At 41.4% G+C, this 18,074-nt stretch overlaps 1 protein-coding gene across 15 annotated transcripts in view; it reads right to left on the reverse strand.

The window, feature by feature from the left end:
* The window catches only part of DLG2 (discs large MAGUK scaffold protein 2), a 1,018,327-nt gene that overhangs the window by 849,465 nt on the left and 150,788 nt on the right, over positions 1-18,074 (reverse strand). For 2 of the 15 annotated variants that reach the window (XM_049823426.1, XM_049823422.1), the window contains exon 5: positions 6,766-6,840. The exons of 12 other annotated variants lie outside the window; for them this stretch is intronic. In XM_049823426.1, coding sequence (XP_049679383.1) covers positions 6,766-6,840 — 75 coding nt within the window. The remainder of the gene's footprint in view (positions 1-6,765; positions 6,841-18,074) is intronic. One more of the 15 variants, XM_049823423.1, reaches the window with a different exon arrangement.

Here is an 18,074-nt window from a genome sequence, read left to right on the forward strand (position 1 = left end):
TGCTCTTGTGTATATCACCATAAACTCAGAATGTTTGAATTGCTCGCGTTTGACCTTAGCATGGAATTTCCCATGCCAGGAAACCATGGCTTTTGGGTAGCAACATCCTGGGGATATAACACTCAAGCTATGTACATGTTATCAGAAAGACTATACTCCAATAGTGCTTTTCCTCTGGGAATAATAAATAATACATACTGGAGAATTTGGATGTGCACACTGTTTTTAATCTTCAGTGACACTGTCAAAATGTTGCCTGGCTAAATCAGCACATAAAACAGAATTTTAAAATAGTGTCCAGAAGAGTATTAAGTTTTGTTTACTTTTTTTTTTTTTTTTTTTTGCTCATAAATCTAATGAGTTGCAATGACTTTAAGTAGTTAAATCTAAAATTGTTTCTCTATAAAAGTTTACCTTTAAGTAATTGTTGTCGTAAAGATCAATGCCAGGTTTCAGCTTAAAGAAAATTTCTATAACCAGGTTAGAAATATTTTGTTCTAATTTACGCACTGCTACACTTCTGTGACTGGGACTGCTGTAGAAACATTCTGGTGCCTTCCATAAAACAAATAAAGCAATAAAGACAGCAAATGTCCTCTACATAATATGTGCTTAATGAGATTACTCATTGTAAACTACTCATGCAAAATGTTTCCTGATGATGATGTCAAGCAGCTATGTGGGTCAATCTGCAAATAATAGTTTTGTACAGCTTAATGTTCATCATAGTATTTTTTTTAAAATGAATTATCACCTTACCTTAAAGGTTTCTGAGCTTGTTTTCAAACTGTGAAACCCTTCCCTTGTTTCACTGGGATCACATGAACCGAAATGGGAGGAAGGACGACGTATGTCATAAATTAAGTATACATATTTCATTGTCAGGGGGGCTATTACCATTTTTAAAAAAAACCCTTCTCTCCCCTTTTTTCCCTACTCTTTGGTGAAGTAGAGGAGTAAATGGCTTCTTTTGCCCTATTTCTCTCAAAATTTGCTCCCGAACCCTTCTGTTAACACATACTCTGCTAGCGTCTGCCTCTATCTACCCAAGCATGAAGCATTTGCTGCCCTGCTGGGATGTGCTGCGGTTTGCTGCTAATCCAACACTACCTTAGTCTAGCTGGAACCTTCCCCACTGAATCCGTAAATCAGATTACAGGAGAGATGTCATGACTCTTCAGCACCTCGAGCTACAGCCAACAACAATAGGAACAGCATGTTTTTCCCCAGGGAAAGCTGGGGAGGGGCGGTGGAAATGAGAAGGACGCATCGGAGGGCTATCCAAGGGGAAGAGGGATTCAAGTGGTTATTTTAAAAAGCAGCTTCATAGCTGGCAGTTGGTGACGGACTCAGCAGTGCAGGGTACAGACAGGCTTTTTAAACAGTAAAGAGGTGGATGGTAAACTGCCTTGAGCACTGGGCAAGGAGGGCTACAGGAAATCTTGGAATAAAGAAGATCTGCAGGAATATAGTGACCCAGCAGAAACATGCATGGTATTACTTTAATACCTCCTTTAAAATAAAGCTGAGTTTTAGCACTCAAAATTTTCCATTACCATTTCCATTTCCAGCACCGAGGCAAAAGATAGAAGAACAGAGCGTTGTATTAATAGCGCAGTTTTCAAATATTTCACGTTAGCCACAAAAAACATTCCCCACCACCCGGATTGTCTGTGGAATTTATTAGCCAAGAGGGTTTTAATAGAAAAAGACTTAAAGCTGAGAGAGAGAAAGCCCCTGCAAAAGGTACTTTCTGGAGTGCAGAGCTGTTTGTTTGTTTTATGGAGCACATCTACCCAGGAGAGGAGGGGACATCGTTACGAGGCACAACGCAAAGTCCTGGGAGAGAGCCGAGTCTAGCCAAGCAGAGCCATTTATTTGCTTTGTGTTTAAAGAGAGCAAGATTCATTTCAGAAATGATTCTTCCAGGCTCACAGCCTTAAAATAAAGCAGAATATGCATGTTTCGGTCTGTTTCTGCTTGGCTCCATTGTACAGTATCGTGTCAGAACGTTCTTTACATAGAGCACAGCCACCAGAACTAACACACAGGCATTTTCCAAAAGTATGAAGTTCTTTAAAATAACTCCTGTGAAGCGAGTCTGAATACAAAACTTTGATTAGTTTGAACAGGAACGTTTACGGGATAACTCCCAGACCAGGCTAAATTCAGACATTGTGCAGGGCATTAGTGCATTCCTGTCCCTCCAGTGTTCCAAATAAACTGGGAAAAGAGAAAGCCAGAGTAACTTTATCCTCCATGCACTGATCTATCCCACCTAAATAGAGCAAGGACATCCTGCACATGCATGCAGGTTCAAAAAGGAGTCACCTTTGCTCTCCTTGTGTTATGGGTACAGGTAAACCGAGGGGCAGAAAGACTGAGGGCTCAGCTGCCAAGCAGGCTGGCAGCCAAAACTTGCACTAAATTTCCACGAGAATGTAGCACCAGTGTAAATCTGCAGCCCGCGAGCTACCGCAGCGTGCACGGCTGCTGCATTTCCCCTGCGAGGACCCTTGTTCAGGTTCCCCTACCCTTAAAGTCACTGTCTCCTTCTTCACATGGAGGGGACAGCTGACGCTGAACGAGGCTCTGCTCAGGGCACGCACCAAACCTATTGCCTTTTGTGCCCACACACCCTTTACCACTCTCTCGTGCTGCCTCTCCGTGGCAGATGACTCCCCAAAAGGGAATATTTCGGTGGAAGGGGACTAGGACAGTGGGCCAAGGAGCTCTGCCGAGACTGCAGCGGGGAACAGCAGAGGGATCCTACTAATGCTGCAGGGTGAGATAAGGTGAATGTTTGTGCTGAATGCCAAATACGAGAAAAGCTCTCAACAGGGCCAGAAGAAAAGACAACCCCAAATGTTTTTGCAAAACAGGTGCATCCTGTGATACTTCATTATCTTTGCATAATGGATCTAGCTAGCAAGCAACCCCAGCGATAGGAAGGTTTAGTATGCTAAAGAGCAGCGCAGTGAACTCCTTTTGGAGTATTTTATAATCAAACACTACAAATCCTTCGGAAGACATGACTAAAAGTGCAAGTGCAGACAAAGCCACCCTTAGGTAATTCCCTTGATTAAAACCCTCAGACTTGAAATGAATCTAATTAAGGACATTGCGAAGGCACAGAAAGGCAGTGTTCACTTATGCCCTCTTTTGCAGATGGTGAGTTGCCAAACAGAATCGAGAATCTTAATTGCAAGAATCATCAGCAAATTCAAAAAGGATGGTAAATTAGGGACTGCAAAAGTCAGACTGTTACATAACAGCAATGCTGCCAGATCTCCCGGTTCTTGCATCAGATAGGAAAGGAGCTCCCAAGAGACGACACAGTGCTTTTTTTTATAAAAATGCTGAAAAAGGAGAGAAAAGCCTAGCCCAGACTTATGCCATCCTGAGTGACATAGGCAGCAAAATTGATGGAAGAGGATACCCTTTCTACCAGTTTGGTTTTCCTTCATTATTTGACACTGTTGCCTATACTGCTGTTGAGAGGCATCCCTACAGACACTATGGTCATATAATGGAGTTGTCACAACTGGCCAGATCTCTGGTTTTTTCATTTCTGATCTTGCAAGCCTTTCATAGCAGGTATTATGCTTTGATGCATCACTGGAAATTTTCATTTCATTAATCAGCTTTCTATCAAAATGTTGACATTTCGCAGATATTCTTCTCTGATAAAATCAAGGCAGTTAAAAAACACTTTTGAAATCACATGGCGAAAAACATTGACCACCTAGAAGTTCATTTCTGTCTGATTTAATTTTCTCCAACTGTCTGCATTAGTCTCCCAAGAAAAGAAATCTACTGAAGTATGGTAAGAAATGCTTATAAATATCTGATACAGATAAGCTAGACAGAAAAATCTGTTTGGCTGCATAGAAAATGGTTTCATAAAAAAGAAGCAGGAGGTACTTGGGAATAACAACATATTTGTGGGGTAGTGTGCTGAGCTCCTTCACTCCATTCAACTTTTATAATCAAGCAAAATATAGATGGAAGCAAGCTCCAAGTATGCAATTAAGTCAAGAACCACATGTTGTACTCTACAATAAAATTTTTTTAAAAAAAGGCAACTAAGTGAATGATTGAACTGTATTCTAATAGTAGTTGGGGTTTTTTCATAGACTCAGAACGGTTTGAGTTGGAAAAGGCCTTTAAAGATCATCTAGTCCAACCCCTCTCTGCCATGCCAGGGACATTTTTCACTAGACCAGGTTTCTCAAAGCCCCATCTAACCTGGCTTTGAACACTTCCAGGGATGGGGCAGCCACATCCTCTCTGGGAAACGTGTTCCAGTGTCTCACCACCCTCATCGTAAAAAATTTCTTCCTGATGTCCAATCTAAACGTACCCTCTTTCAGTTTAAAAATGTTACCCCTTGTCCTACCACAACAGACCTTACTAAAAAGTTTGTCACCATCTTTCTTATAAGCCCCCCTTAAGTACTGGAAGGCTGCAATAAGGTCTCCCCAGAGCCTTCTCTCCTCCAGGCTGAACAACCCCAACTCTCTCAGCCTTTCCTCACAGCAGAGGTGTTCCACCCCTCTGATCATCTTTGTGTCCCTCCTCCGGACCCACTCCAACAGGTCCATGTCTTTCCCATGCTGAGGACCCCAGAGCTGGATGCAGAACTGCAGGTGGGGTCTCACCAGAGCGGAGCAGAGGGGCAGAATCCCCTCCCTTGACCTGCTGCTAACGCTTCTTCTGATGCAGCCCAGGGCACGGTTGGCTTTCTGGGCTGTGAGTGCACATTGCTGGGTCACATCCAATTTTTTATCCACCAGTATCCCCAAGTCCTTCTCAGGGCTGTTCTCAATCCCTTCATCCCCTAGTCTGTACTAATACTGGTGATTCTCTTGACCCACGCACAGGACCTTGCACATGGCCTTGCTGAACTTCGTGATATTCGCACGGGTACACTAATCAAACCTCTGAAGGTCCTTCTGGATGGCATCCCTTCCCTCTAGCATATCAACCACACCACTCAGCTTGGTGTCATCTGCAAATTTGCTGAGAGTGCAGTCGATCCCACTGTCCATGTTATCAATTAAGATATTAACTAGTATTGGTCCCAGAACCAGTTTCCACTCTAACAGTTTAAAAATAACACTTCTTGGAATTATTCTGATCTTACACCATTTCTAGTGCTAACAAAGGCAACAAAGCTCAGTCCTCAGTTTTTCATCTTTTGTGGCAATATAGAAATTTGCAAGACAGCAGGTCTATGAATATTACCTATGCATGCACACGTCTGGTGTAAAAACAGACAAAGAACACTCAAGCTACATGCTCTTATTTTTGATGGTTTAAGAAACAAATATCCTAAAAAATACCCAAACCATTTAAAGCCACTGTGTGAAAAGTCAGGTCTTGGTGTTAGTGGAAATTGAGTGCAACTGCTCCTGCCTTACTACGAATGGCCAGTACATTTCCATTTCTCAAAGCACCACACTACCATACTTGTGCTCATGCTGCGACCCTCTCAATATAAACAAAAACCAAGACCGCATCACAAAGTCAATCCAAAGCCTTTGAGAATGGAAACTAATAATTAAGAAGAGTTACTAATTAGTTACTGGGCTAGAACCTCACCTGGTAAAAACCTGTTCAGCTCAACTGTTCTATCAATACTTTTAAGTGGGTCTATTTTAGTACAGATCAACAATGATATAATTCATTTGAATATATTGTAAGGACAACCAAAACCACAGGGTTTACAATCACTTGCAAGATTAGTGAGCGACTGAGGGAGAGCGAAAACTTGAATTTGTTCTACATTCATCTACTCATAAAAGGTGACAAGTTGATAGCTGTGGACCAACATCATGCTGTGGTCCAGAGCCAAAGAAAATGTCAACTAAATCCTGCCAACTCCTCAGCTGAGATAAATCATCGTAGCTCTATTAGTCAGCCCTCTAACTTCCAGCATCCAAGGATTTGGCTCTATCTACAATGTATGTTCAGGCAAGATATAAATCAATGCAGTGTCAACTTGACCGCAGTTTCTTTTTTCTCTTCAAATATTACTGTGTCTTTGATAGTTAAAGGCAAATCTCACGGAAGTCATCTAATTGGCAGGAGGAGGAAAACACTTACAAAGGTCATTTCCTATAAACCCAGCAGACTAAAGTTCACTCACTGCCCATCATCCCAAAAGTTGTTGTTACCTACACTGGGCAAATTTTCCCACTTATTAGTCCGTAAAGCACTTGGAATCGTCAGTCTTTCTTTCTTCCGTAAGAACGTGGAAAAGAAAAGAAGCGTCTCCGCTTCCTCGTGTCACCACCTGGGACTGGGGACAGCCTGGTGCTTTAAACGTCAGCCGTTTCTGGCAGACCCTGCAGCAGCTTATGAATGAATTCCCACAAACTGTGCCCGTGACCAGGCAAAACAAGGAGGCTCCCAGTCATCACCCTCAGCTGGAGTCCAGAGTTATAGCAATCAACAGCAACTCCACAGTCCTCTGGGCTGGACACCACCACCACCCATACCACGCTTGCCACTGATCCCCATTGCTCCATGTGGAATGAATTAAACTCCCGAAAAGCCTAAATTTCTGGAGAAGCCCTGCTAAGCCACTATCCAACATTTCAACAGCTCAGGCTTCCCAAGGAGTTTGGTCTGGCCTCAGGACTCGTTTCTGTTCTTTCTCAAATGCACCGAGTATGGAAATTTCACCCGACGGGGCTGCTCCAAACACAGAGACTTACCATTCAGTCTCTCAAATCTTTGTATTAAAAGGCTCAAACTTACGGTAGAGTGCTGAATGGGTATCCAGGCAGGTGTTTCGACTGAGCATTTGTGGGATGGGCATCTGCCATGGCTCTGCTGCAAATAAGTGAAAATGGCATTATACACAACACAGTATGTGCTGCAACCGCTAGGCACAATGGACTCCATTCCAGATGGAGCATCTAGGAGTTTGCTAGTATGCATTACACCTCACAAAGTCATTTTCCACTGTCATGTAGGGATAGTAATCTGCAGTTCGCAGGACCAAAAAGGCCTCAACAGTTATCCATTAATTTTGCCTTGAAGTTCTCAGTTACGTGGGTGAACGTATCCTTCATCCACTCTGAACCCCAAGTGTGTGCCATCTGGCTTTCCTCCCCCCTGGAGCATTCAGAGAACAGCAGTGGAGCTTTAGGCAGAGATTGGCTCTTCCCCCCCCCCACTTCATGACAGGCTGCATTTTTCCATTATGTCCTCTTTGAACCAGTGATAGGTGCAGCCTGAACCACCCCGGGGTGATTTTCCAGGAGGAGTAAGCCTCTCCCAAATGTTCAGGGTGTTTCTTTGCTGAGCAGAACGCTCTGCTTACTCCCCAGATTGGCCCCTGGAGGACACGGAGCAAGTACCCAAGAGTCCTGCAGTTCCCTGAAACTTTGCAGAACCAAAAGAGTGAGGGGTTAATTTGAAGTCTAATGTTCCACATGGCAGTGCAAGATGCAACCATCAGGCCTTCAGGCTGATCTTCCTGTAATTTCCCTTGCATTTGCAGTGATTCGATTACATTTTAGCAAAGGTTTGGAGCCCATCAGAATGAATTGCACAGCAGATGGGGTCAGAGTCCCTGAAGGAAAGTTCAGGATAAATTCTGGTGTCTGCCACCATTACTCTCAGCATTTCACATAAGAGTCAAACTATTATTTAGCTCCTTGAATTGGAGGACTCTTGTAATCATGTGTGTTCCTGAAGCTGAAAATAATGTGGAAAAAAAAGCTTCCTTCCTTTTACTTTCATTTGAACCAGATATATTGCAAGCAACTACATTACACTTTTCTTTTCCCCATGCTGAGAGCAAAGGAGAGCAACTTCTGCAAACACTAATGATTAGGCTTCACACGATTTTCAATTTTGAGTCTGATTTAAGAACGTTAACTTAACAAAGTACTATTAGCGCTTTGTTCTTTATTTCCAAAAAGTAAACATTTGTAAAGCATTGCAATACTAAATACTTTTACAAGTAAAAAGAAGAGGAAATACTATGCATATCAGTTTCAGTTTCATGTTCCCCAAACCTTGAAAACTGGTTATCTTTTATATTTTCACTTAGGCAACTTTAAGGAATATTCAGAAAGACAGCTAGCAAGCAAGAAGCATTGTACCTTTAAATGAAAGTTTAGAAAGTCTTGCTTAAAAGGATTTGAAAAAGTCACTACTATCACTGCAGCAATATCCTGCGGGTGTGTGTTATCTCCTGTAAGGAAGGGATGAACACAACAGCAAACTATGTAATCCTATCAAAATAATAAAACTATACATGAATTTTGATCAAAAGACTGCATGAAATATTGGTAATTACTTTTTCCTTCCTTTAACAATTGTATGTCTTCAGTCTTTAATCCAAGGCAAGATAAAGGCAAGAAAATTGATAATTTGCTTTGGACAGGAAACATTTTTCTGATTGAAAAGCCTGATCTTACAAACTCAGGTAACCATATATAACGTTTGTCATGAGACTCCTCAAAAAGACTCCTCACATTCTTAAAGAGGATACATCCACAAAGTAAAAGCTCCAGATCTCATAGCAGGAGGTGCTAATACTCTGCAAGTATTCTTGACTTTGAGATTATACAAAAACTGTCCCAAGGCCCAGAATCACAAGACACACGCTGCATATTCAAAGGCCAGAAAGACGGAGGTAACTGGGAATTGCCTGTAGACACCATTTCTGCAGAGATCCCAACTTCTCAGCACAAGGGCTGGCTGTAGGGTGACCTGCGGAGTTTGGCCTTTCACAGCTGGGTATTTGAATTACTGGGCTGATAACATGATAGTGCACTGGTATTGTCTGAGAAATGCATGTAGTTCAAGGGCTAGGACTGAACACTTTTCTCCTACAGCTTTTTAGGGATTTGGGGTTGGATTTTTTTTGGTGTGTTATTTGAATGATTACTACTTTTTGCATTGTTCTGTAAAAACCAATGCTTTTCATACTTTTTATATCTTACACCCTCACCTAGTTGAAATAGTTCTAAGAAATAAGGTTGTATATCAACTGTTGGTAATGCTTTTCTTCATAAAAGTGCTCGGGTTTTGGGGTTTTTTAATCAGCCAAAAGGTCCAACATGTCACATCTAGAGACACCAACTAAAAAAAAATTACCCAAAAGGTCAAGACTACATAAAGTATTCTGCAAGCATAGGCAATACAAGTAAGCATAGGAATAAATATGTTGGGAATTATTTGCAGACTGTAGAAGGAATTAATTCCATTTGATTATTATTGTTAACATTTTCCTCAGCCTAGGAGTTTGGTGGGCTTAAGGACTGCAGATCCTGGTCCACCACTACACTGGAAAGTTAAAAATCTGAAAAGTGATGAAAATTCATCATTTGAAATCGTCTTTCTTCAGACAGCCTTCAAGGGAGGACAGAATTACCTGTAGTTTTCATGTTTACTAATATTTGCATGCAAAAAGAATATATCTTGCCTTGCTGTTTGGAAGAATATGTTCCAATAAAAGAGTTTTCCATCTGAAACGGAAACAGAGAGGCTGTTTCTCCATCACTTATGAATGAGTGATTTCCACAGTCTTGTTTTACTCCCTTTCTTTGAGGATACCCAGCCTCCTGCACTAAGCTTCACCCTTGAGACAGCTCCAATGGAGTGATAGACACAGCTATCCAGGCGTAGGCTTTATCACAGCTTCATGCAATCAGAGCCTTCAAAATATGCAGTAAGATCTTCAGCTTGTGTAATTTTTGTATAAAGAGACCTTGGGACACAAAAAAATAATTCCATTCTCATTGCTGAATTCAGCATCAGTCACAGCTTGCTTTCTGGGTTGATGCTTTAAATCCTTGATAAATTGCATAGCAATAATACAGTCAGGAAGCAATGAAGCGATGACCAAAGTCAGATAGAGATGCTAACCGCCTAGTCAGTTGGAGACAGTGCAATTCCTGCTCTGGAGGCGCTGTTACATGTAATTCCAAAACCAATAGGTTTATCCAGCATCCAGAAATGCAGACCCCATAGGTAACCAGGAGACAGAAACGCATCAACTTCAGAAGACAAAACCAAGGCTGCAAGCCCTTCAGAGTCTGTGCACAACATCTACCTTCCTAGCATGCAACCTTTAAGCAAGCTTTTTTCCTACGTGCTTTTCTCAGTCAGGTGTTGAAATGAATGACTGCTATTAGCATTGGTTAGAAACATCAGTATAATGTATCTTGCAGATACACTAATGTAATGCAGAGTAGTAGCATCAGTGCCCCCTGCAATATTGCAGTGGGAAATACTGCGTATTGAATATTGAATTAGAAGCTTTGTGGCACAGCACAGGAGAGGTTTTCAGGTGACAGAGATGCAATTGCACATCAGCAAGCTCTGGGTAAGATTTCAAGGAAAAATTCCTCTTTTGTGTTGTGTGATCAACCACAGTGACTGCTAAGCATGTCTGGAGGGCTTTAAGAGCAAGTACATATAGCTTATTTTCACTTCCTCATAGGCAGGGAGAGGTTTTTCATATATATATATTTTTATATATATATATATGCATCAATACCAAATTTGGATGGCCAAATATTGCCTAATGTGACTGTGGCTGGAGACACACTTGGAGGCAGATCTTAGCTCTGTGGTAAGATATAACAAAATCCAGAGAAGATATTTAGGAATATTTTATCTGCCAAAGGTTCAGGGCTCACTGAACTGCAGCATTCCCTAAGATCTGACTTAATATTCTTTCTCAGAGAAGATACTGGTGATCAGAATCAAAAGCAGTCACAGGTGAGATTCTGTTTGTAGCCACTAGAATGGCCAAGAATATGACTTCCAAATTGTATATATACAAGTCCTTGAGTGAGGTGTCCAGTAGCAAAGGAGTTGTCCGAAGTCAAACCCAGTGGAACATACTTAGCTACTCCTACACATCCTTGAAATTATTTTCTCTGATGCAGATGATTCTCTGGAGAAATGAAAATTGTAGATCTCAACTAGAGGTCTCAGACTGGGTAAAATATAATCATATACCAGGCCATACCCCTGACCTAATGATTCACTCATAAATAACCATTCCCTTCTCCTTGACTGCACACATCCTCTCATTTTTCAGAAGTCTTGCCTCAGGTGAAGGGAGGTAGAAAGAAATTTGCATGGTAGTAGCAAACAGATTAAAACACAAAAGAAACGCATATTTACATTGAAGAAGCATGCCAAGAGACACATCTTTTCTGCTTTTAGTGGCCTATTGGACTTTGCAAAGAATCCATTCGGTCAGCTCCAGCTATGTGAAATGCATAAAAATGCAGCTCACCTTGGCACTAGGAAATTATCTTCCCACCTCCATGCAGGTCCTCCAAATATTAGAGAAGGGACCTGCTAAGCATGTGTAGCTCTGCTACCGTTAAGCAGCACTATCGTTAATTGAGCCAGGATCAGGCACTCTTGTTTTCTTTTGCTTGTTCAGTATCTTCCACCTTTCCTTCCATCTGCAGCTCTCCACTGCTGTGCAGCAGTATTAAGCCCTAACCGTATCTGCCTGAGCAGTTAATTCAACTTTTTCTTTTCTCAGTTTACAGAACTGTTCATAGATTTATGAAACAAATGACCCTTCTCCTTTCATAGTTAAAACCAATCTCAATAAAGACATCTCCCTAAGATCATCAAATTATAATCTAATGAAATCTATTGAAAATTTCAGTTGCACTAAACAAGGTCAATGCTCAGAAGAAACGAAATGTCACTCAGAAATGGAGATCAAAGAAATTCCCTTCTATTCCTGCTGCTGCCATAGAGACCAAGGGAGGGGGAAGAAGAGATTTAACAGACTTAATTCTTCCTGAAATTTATAATTAACTACAAGGGAAAAGGGACAATTACCATATTTCTAAAGAATAAAGGAGAAAAAAGTTGAGCTTTTGACAAGATATAATTACAAGACATTACATATGCAATGCACATTGGTTTGTTCTGTGTAATTTTCTTGAGACTCCCCCCAAAAAATGATTTTTTTTTTCTAGAAAAGACAACACGTGTCTCATCAGTTTACATTCATAATGTTTGAAATCCAAAGCTAGAGCCTTACAATAATTGTTCCAAAATTTAACATTGGTAAATAAAGATTTGAAATAAATACTCAGATACACTCCCCATCTGTCAGACATCTATGAGTATGTTCTCCCGCTAAGATAAATGGTAATCAATGAAAAGGATCTTCCTGCTCTTCTAAGACTGCGCAGTTTAGCCAGCAGCCAACCCGTAGTCATCAAAGCTGTCCTCGAGTACCACTTCAGAATAGAGTTTACTAAATTACACGTAAATTGCATGGATTCAGCACTATTACACTTTTAGGGTCTGGCAGGAAAACACCACAGTTTGAAGTGCTCATCAGCACCTAATAATGACTATAGAAAAAGATTTTGATTTTAGCTAAATGTGAATCTCTGGAGGGAAATCATTATGTTTCCTTTGTTTTGAGTTTGTTATAGCCAGGAAATTCAGCACAAAAACTTAGCTACCCAGTTTATGATTTCAAACTGCAATGATTCAAAGCCTGAAGTCTTGCAATGAAAAAACAACAAATGTTGCCCAGATCTATTTAGCACTATTAACAATATGCAGGCACAAAGAAACGTGATTATTTTTTTGTTTCATATCCAGCTAAATTTAAATCAGATTCTCATGTCATGTAGCTCTCTACAGCTCTGCTGGTTTTGGTAAGATTATACCAGTCTACAACACCTGAGGCACTGGTTCAACGTCAGTATTTATACCCAGCTTTATAATTTCCTAATTTGGGGACTGACGCTACAGCCTCTCAGACACATACAGCTGGTCTTGTAGGAAGTCCCACAAAATAATTTGAACTTTATTCTCAAAGTATATAACTTTTTAAAACTATATTGATTTTTTTCAGATTAACACAAACTAACCTGGGGGGTGGGGGGGAACAGGTCCATTTTCTTCAGTAAGGCCTATTACAAAAGCACTTCAGCATAATTAAATAGTCTAAGTATTATCTATTTATACTGGCATCAGACCACCATAATCAATAATCGAACTTAACCTCATAGTGGATTCACCTCTGCAAAGTAAGACCAACAGCTGGCATATAGTGTGTGGACCTACACTCCACCTCCAGCAGAAGACATGATCTGCTCTGATTGACCATCCTGCCCTTCCGAGGGCATTTTGGGACTCATTTTGCCACTGCTCTGAATTAGAGAGGCTGGAACAGTGAGGTCGCTCCAGTGGTACCACTTCCACATCTTTCCATTTTTCAGCCAAGTTCTAAAACTGCCCTTTAAATCAACTGGGTTGGTGCTGGGAGTCAACTGCGTTGGCTAAGTGCTGAAGGAGTGTTCCCCCCTCACTTGGGGAAGCCACAGCATCCTACTGGGACACAAGACCTGCCCCTGCTTTCCCCCAAGCACAGCACACTATCAACAGGGATTTATAATGATATACTTAATAGAGACTGGTTTCAAAGTCAACTGGCCAAGACACAGCAACTCCTCACTCAGATTCACAGCGGTGCTATTGAGGAGGATGAGCTCTGAATTTTGCCTTGTCTTCCATGTTGGGACTACGGGGAAAAGCAAGCTAATGCTGACAAAAAGACAAGGTGCAAATTTTAGAGCTCTTCTCTGCTTTACCGTTAACTTCATGCTGCAAAGTGGGGTGATGCGTGTGTGCAGTGGGAGAGACCTGCGGAAGAGTCATACCATACCCAAGGTCTAAGCCAGATGTTGGTCCCCTACTTGACCGCAGTGGCTTCTTATTTTCCACAGCCATTGCATGTAGTGAGACTTCTGCTCACACATCTGTCAGATTTTTGCCTTAAGTGCAAACATTGGTGCCTCCTGTTCCAAATATATTGCCGGATGAGCAGAAGAAAACAGGATAGACAGATGTTGCTGGCTCCTGGCAACCCTGGCAGTCAGAATTGTACACATTCAACCTTGGTATGGGTTAACAACATAAACAAGCACATCACCCTGCTTCCCAGCACCGTTACAAAACAGTTTTCCTTCCATCTTTATCTCATTCTTTTAAATACTTGAACTAAATCCTTAGAAAAGGTGCTGGACGGACAGCCGTGAAAAGAGAGATGTTAATTTACCAAACTGGACTAACACAGAAATTTTTTAAAAAAAAAACTAAAAAAAAAGAAAACAAAACCCCAAATTTCTTCACTAGTGGAATGAACTGAGTCTTTCATTAACTCTGGAAAAAAACAACCAACCAAACAAAAAACCCCAAACCCAACCAAACATGCAAAATCTTTTTTTCCATTCACATGAATAATCACATTTTCATTTAACTGTCTGGTTCCACCGATGTCAGTGACACTTGAATTAAACATGGAACCTCTGTAGTGAGTGATCTGGCTTAAGCCACTACAGAGTTAAGAGGAAGCTGGCAACAAGAATCTCTAAGGAGTAACTGTTGCAGGATTCTCAACATTTTGATGACAGAACTTTATTTTTGTAGCTAACAAACCCAACAAGTTCAAGCTGGGCATTTTCCCTGGGTCTGAAGGTGGCCAATTCTCTGGTTTTGTGAATAAATCGGGATTACTTTATTTGGTGTCTATCTAGTCTTTGTGTACACCTTTGCAAGATCTTCTCAAAACACAGAAGCTTTCAGGTGATAAATCTGGGATTTTAAGCAAACCTCAAAATACAGCTCCCAAACAAAACAAGAGGTGACACCAGTGGCAACGAACAGACAGTTCTTAGGGCCATTACTAATGTTAAGGATAAATAGGTTGCCCAGGAAGTTTAAAAATCTCTATCCTAGGAGAAGGACTTTAGCTAGCCCTGCTTGTGACAGAGGATGGCCACTTGTGGTATTATTCAATTCTCTTTTTCTTTGGTGTTGTGATTGTCAGCTGGAAGTAGCAAAAAGCCTGAATCTGACACCTTGAAATCATGAGATTTAAAAAAGAAAACTACATTTTGATTTCCCTTCATTGGCCTTCTGGGTTTTAAACCTTTAGAGCTTCCACCTCTAAGCTCTCCTTTGTAGCAACAAGGGCCAGAAAGCTTTTGGTATTTTTTTCCAGGGAAAGCTGATCATCTTTTCCAAGCTACCTGACACCAAGAACTGGGGGTTTCGGTGAAGCAGCCCCTGTTACAGTGAGCCTTGTCAGGCAACACAGAGCTATCTATTTTCTTTTTCACCAGCAGCAGCTACTGTTGTATTCATAATTCTGTGAAAGGCAGAAAGATGGAAGGAGAGCCGAGAGCCAGGGGAGAGGACAGCACGTTGCCTCTGACTCTTGGGAGGCGTGGTGGGAACGTTCGTCCTTTTCAAAAACCCCCGGTGCTCCCACTGGGATGGAGTCTTGACCTAAGCTTTTATTTATACTGAATTCTTCCTAACGATAAAATAATGCCACATATTAATGCGCTTTATGCAACAGTGAAAGAAAGAAAGAAGCTATGCTGGGAATATGATCAATTAAAATAAACTAGGAGACCATAAGAAGTCCTCCTTGGCTGATTCAGCATTTCCTAAGTCCTGGGTTCAGAAACGCATGGAAACGCGAAGGAAATAAAAAAGGAGAGGAAAAAAATTTGTACAAATTAATATCTTAAATCTATCTTAAACGTATCTTGCATTTTGGCTGAAAAAATAGTGTCAGTAGGATTTAAGATTTGGCAAGGCACATCAGAAATTGATTTTATTAGATGGCATCTGTCACCATATTGTGTTCAAAGCAGGATCGTTAGATCCATTTTACATAACCTACAAGGGCATATTCACTCCACCACGACACATGCCATTTTCTATAGACTGGAAACACTGAAAATTCCAGACTAAATTTAATGACCAAGTGTTAAAAATGCCAACTTTTTAAACAGTGTTCAAGTTTTGCAGTTTAAATAGCATTCATCTTTTACTCCCTTTTTATTATTTATGAGATCTGAAGAATAAAACTGATGTATTTACTCCCTCTTGACATTCAGGTCACCTTTTCCAAGAATAAGAATGTCAATTATTTGCACACATCAGACAAATAGATATTTAAATAAGGACAATTAACAGATCTGAGGCCAAAAATTACAATACTGTTGCTCTGTAGAATTCATAGTTATTGAAATGAATTTTAAAAAAATCTCAGATATTCTGAAAAAGGTCTGCTCTTACTATATTTGTGAAAATTGGCATAAACAGATGTCATAAAAATGTTGTAGGTTTAAAGGAAGTAGAGATACTCCAATGCACAACAAAGCAAGTAAGAGCAGATTATGGATCAGTACAATCTAATGTCACTGGTGCAGCTATTTAAATACGGCACCAAACAAGATGAGGAAATCAACTGTAATTTATTTGGCTTCAAGCCCTTGCAATATGAAAGTGTTCTGCAACTAGATTTTTGCTATTATTCAGCTCAGTTACATATGTTAATATGGTGTTCCCACATGCATCCAACTAGCAGGTCACCTACAATCCACAATCCTATCTCATTCCAACATCAAAGTTGGCAGCAAAGACTGAATATCTGCAGTTGAATATTTGAGGCTCATACGCTTGACTTTCAGATCATTTCAGCCATTTAGCAGCGGATTCGAGAGACAGAAAATCTGGGAGGAAAAATATGGTGTGTAGATGGAGTTGGGAGCCCTGCTCAGAGCAGCAGCAGTAGTGAGATGATGGTAAGTCTACATCTGTTATTGCCCAAAAGGCCCTGGGAAAATGTTCAGTGGAAACTTTCATCACCAATTCAGAAAAGAAATAAAGCGGTGTCTCTTCAGATATTAAAAAAAAGGCACTGGGCCACCACCTTCTCCCAATTATACCATCTTAAAAGTAGACTTATGACCCTGTCCCAAATCCAGTTACTACACACCTCCTTGCCCAACTCTCAAGGCCAAGGATGGTTGCGATTGCAGGTCCCCGCTGCACCACCAGACACCCAGAAGTAGGGCTAATTGTGGCTTTTTTTCAACCTTCCTGGTTATTTTCAATTGGAAGGCAACCTCTGGGAGCGTCAATCGAACGATCCTGCATCCCAGCTTTCTTCAGCGGTGCTGCACCACTGCTGCTGGGCGCTTTTCACTGGTCTTGCGTCAACGGGCACCCATGTGTGCCTGCGCTCTGCTCCGGGGCAGGTTGGGGATGTAGTCTCAGATCCAGCATGGCTTGTGGGAGCCAGAAGGACCTGGAAAGAACAGGAGGTGAATGAGGCCACAGAAGGAGCGTAAGCTCCTTCTGTGGCCTCATTCACCTCCTGTTCTTTCCCCATATGGCTTTCTCCACCGGCAAGAAGGGAATGACAGCTCGCATCTGTTTCCGCAGCTCCACCGCGCTCCCTGCTCTCCGCGGCGGCCACCCACCACCCCTCGCTGCTGCCCATGGGTGCCCGGGGTGTCTCCTCCTGCCCTTCTCTCTGTGATGGACGGTGGTCCCCATTTTGCATGGGCATTACACAAAAAAAAAAAACATCACAGCAATGGTGACGACAGTGCTAACCATTGGCTTGCCTTAGCATTTACGCAGCCTTCAGGTGTTCTGGCTACCCCAGGCATTTTGCAAGTCCTATGGAAATGGTGGAATTCACCAAAAATAAACCAGAACAGGGAGCAACTATGCTGCACCCCAATGTCTGGACTTCCCCTGGTAACTACTCCTTGTAAATACTATCACTATGTGCGAGTGCAGTTACAAACATGTGGCGAGCTGCCTGCCCTGTCGTAACAGAAAGGGAGATCCCTGATAATCTCCCCGTCATCTAATATTAAGTTAGTTTGCTAAGTTTGAGGACATCTCAAAGAATCTTTCAGCTTATCCCTAACTCTAGAGTTTTAAGACAGGAGTTGTCCTTAACTCGGGAAGTGTCCTTAACCCCAAAGTCCTTAGCCTGCCACTGTTGTTGTGGATAAAAAATTGTTTACGTGCACGTTTGGAGGGAATTATTTAGAAGGACCATTCCTAAACAGTCAGGTTAGATCTAACGACTGTATAAGAGTGCTGAATTGGGATCAAGGCGTTTTTATTTTTCAGGCCTAGAGATGCAAACTAAGCTATGTTTTTCCCCCAAAAAGCCACAATAAGCCACAAGAAACTTGCATCTCTCCAATCAGAAACATCATGACTATCTAAAC

This window comes from Accipiter gentilis, chromosome 19 (assembly GCF_929443795.1).
Source record: "Accipiter gentilis chromosome 19, bAccGen1.1, whole genome shotgun sequence".
Classification (NCBI taxonomy): domain Eukaryota; kingdom Metazoa; phylum Chordata; class Aves; order Accipitriformes; family Accipitridae; genus Astur; species Astur gentilis.